The 2,500-nt window shown below is 56.6% G+C and overlaps 1 protein-coding gene across 1 annotated transcript in view; it reads left to right on the top strand.

Annotated features, from left to right (window-relative positions):
* The window catches only part of scml4 (Scm polycomb group protein like 4), a gene marked incomplete at its 5' end in the record, with an annotated part of 18,393 nt that overhangs the window by 9,651 nt on the left and 6,242 nt on the right, over positions 1-2,500 (top strand). The window contains 2 exons of the mRNA XM_083688634.1: positions 969-1,190; positions 2,371-2,500. The exon at positions 2,371-2,500 is cut by the window's right edge and continues 101 nt beyond it. Of these exons, the coding sequence (XP_083544760.1) occupies positions 969-1,190; positions 2,371-2,500 (352 nt within the window). The remainder of the gene's footprint in view (positions 1-968; positions 1,191-2,370) is intronic.

Genomic DNA, 2,500 nt, shown 5'->3' with positions numbered 1-2,500 from the left:
CTCACAGCTGTGAGGCTTTTCAAAAATTGTGTTTTTTTTTTTTTTTTTTGTAAAGCCCATAGCTTTTTTTTTTATGACTTTTTGTTTTGGAAATATCTTTAATCGTTCCTCCATACCCTTCGTCCAACCCCCCCCCCCCTCAACCTCACCCCCCACTCCCTCACACACACACCCCACTCCTCACACACACACCCCACACCCTCACACACACACCCCTCTCCTCACGCACACACACCCTACTCCATCACACACACACCCCACTCCTCACACACACACCCCACTCCCTCACACACACACCCCACTCCCTCACACACACACCCCACTCCTCACACACACCCCACTCCTCACACACACACCCTACTCCATCACACACACACGCACTCCTCACACACACACACACTACTCCCTCACACACACACACCCCACTCCTCACACACACACCCCACTCTCTCTCTCACACACACACCCACTCCTCACACACACACACCCCACTCCCTCACACATACCCCCCCCACCCTCACACACACACCCTACTCCCTCACACACACACACCCCACACCCTCTCACACACACCCACCCTCACACACACACCCTACTCCCTCACACACACCCCCCACACCCTCTCACACACACCCCACTCCCTCACACACACCCACTCCCTCACACACACACCCCCACCCTCACACACACCCCCCACCCTCACACACACACACACACACACCCCACACCCTCTCACCCCCCCACTCCCTCACACACACCCACTCCCTCACACACACACACACACACACACACACACACACACATCCCACCCCCACCCTCACACACACACCCCACTCCCTCACACACACACACCCCCTACCCTCTCACACACACACCCCACTCCCTCACACACACACACCCTACCCTCTCACACACACACCCCACACCCTCTCACACACACACCTCCCACCACCAACCCCCACCCCCAGTGTGTATCTACGTCAACAAGCGTGCCGACCTGGCGGTGGGCCCCCACCTGGAGCGGAGCCGGGTGCTGTCGCTGCCGGACCACCTGGGCCCCGCCCGCCCCTCGGCCCTCCTGCAGCAGGCGGTGCAGGGCTGCGTGGACGCCGCCCGCCACCAGAGGGCAGTCTTCTCCCTGCTGGCTCGCACCCAGGGCCCGCTGGGTCACGGAGGGGGAAGCATCTCAGGTAACCAGAGAGAGATGAGATGGTAGAGAGAGGGAGGGAGGGAGGGAGGGAGGGAGAGAGCAGTGGTGTTAGTAGAACATTATCAGAGAGAGAGAGGGGGGGGTAGAGGGGGGGAGAGAGAGAGAGCAGTGGTGTTAGTAGAACATTATCAGAGAGAGAGGGGGGGGGTAGAGGGGGGGGGGAGAGAGAGGGAGAAGAGAGAGGGGGGTAGAGAGAGAGAAGAGAGAGGGGGGTAGAGAGAGAGAAGAGAGAGGGGGGTAGAGAGAGAGAAGAGAGAGGGGGGGTAGAGAGAGAGAAGAGAGAGGGGGGGTAGAGAGAGAGCAGTGGTGTTAGTAGAACATTATCAGAGAGAGAGGGGGGGGTAGAGAGGGGGGGAGAGAGAGAGAGAGAAGAGAGGGGGGGTAGAGAGAGAGAAGAGAGAGGGGGGTAGAGAGAGAGAAGAGAGAGGGGGGGTAGAGAGAGTGCAGTGGTGTTAGTAGAACATTATCAGAGAGAGAGGGGGGGGTAGAGAGGGGGGGTAGAGAGAGAGAAGAGAGAGGGGGGATAGAGAGAGTGCAGTGGTGCTATTAGAACATTATGAGAGAGATAGAGAGAGACGCCCCAAAAAGAAGCCAGGCCTCATGAGATATTGTGGTTATGAATATCGTTGCTCGTGCAGGCTTCGTGGTCTCTGTGCTGTAGATTCTGACTTTAAATCACGGATTAAAACTGTGACCCCCCCCCCCCCCCCAAACCATGATTTGATACCCCTAAAACCTCAACCCCTTAAACTGCAGTCTGTTCCCAGCAGACTCACCCTAGCCAAGTATCCAGAATTAAAGTCCCCAGCTGTGATACTAAAGCACAGATTGAAACCCTCTAAACCTCCTTCCTAAAGTATACCACAACCCAGTTTCCACCAGCAGCCCCTGCCATTTCCCCCAATGTCTCACCCAGTAACAAAACCCAGCAATTTGAGCAATTTTTTCCTCTTGTTTTTTTTTTTCTTTTTTTTTTTTTTTCTGTCCATTCTTCCGGACTCATGGATTTCATGGATTTCTTCTTTCTCTCCCCCCCTTTTTTGTCGTTTTTTCCTCCCTTCCTCCCTCCCTCCCTCCCATCCCCCCCCTCCCTCCCCTCCTCCCTCCCTCCCTCCCTCCCTCCCCTCCTCCCTCCCCCCTCCCCTCCCTCCCTCCCTCAGCCACGTTTGACGGCCGTCAGCACCTTCTGACTCTGCCGGTGGTGGACAGTGTGGGTTACGTGCTCCGCTTCCTCAAGAAACTGTGTCGCGCGTTACTCTGCGACAACCTCTTCAGCGAGCGGCCCCCCTC

The sequence above is a fragment of the Argentina silus genome (assembly GCF_951799395.1).
Source record: "Argentina silus genome assembly, chromosome: 17".
Classification (NCBI taxonomy): domain Eukaryota; kingdom Metazoa; phylum Chordata; class Actinopteri; order Argentiniformes; family Argentinidae; genus Argentina; species Argentina silus.
Note: the sequence above shows the minus strand (reverse complement) of the source record. Positions and strands in the feature narration are given on the sequence as shown.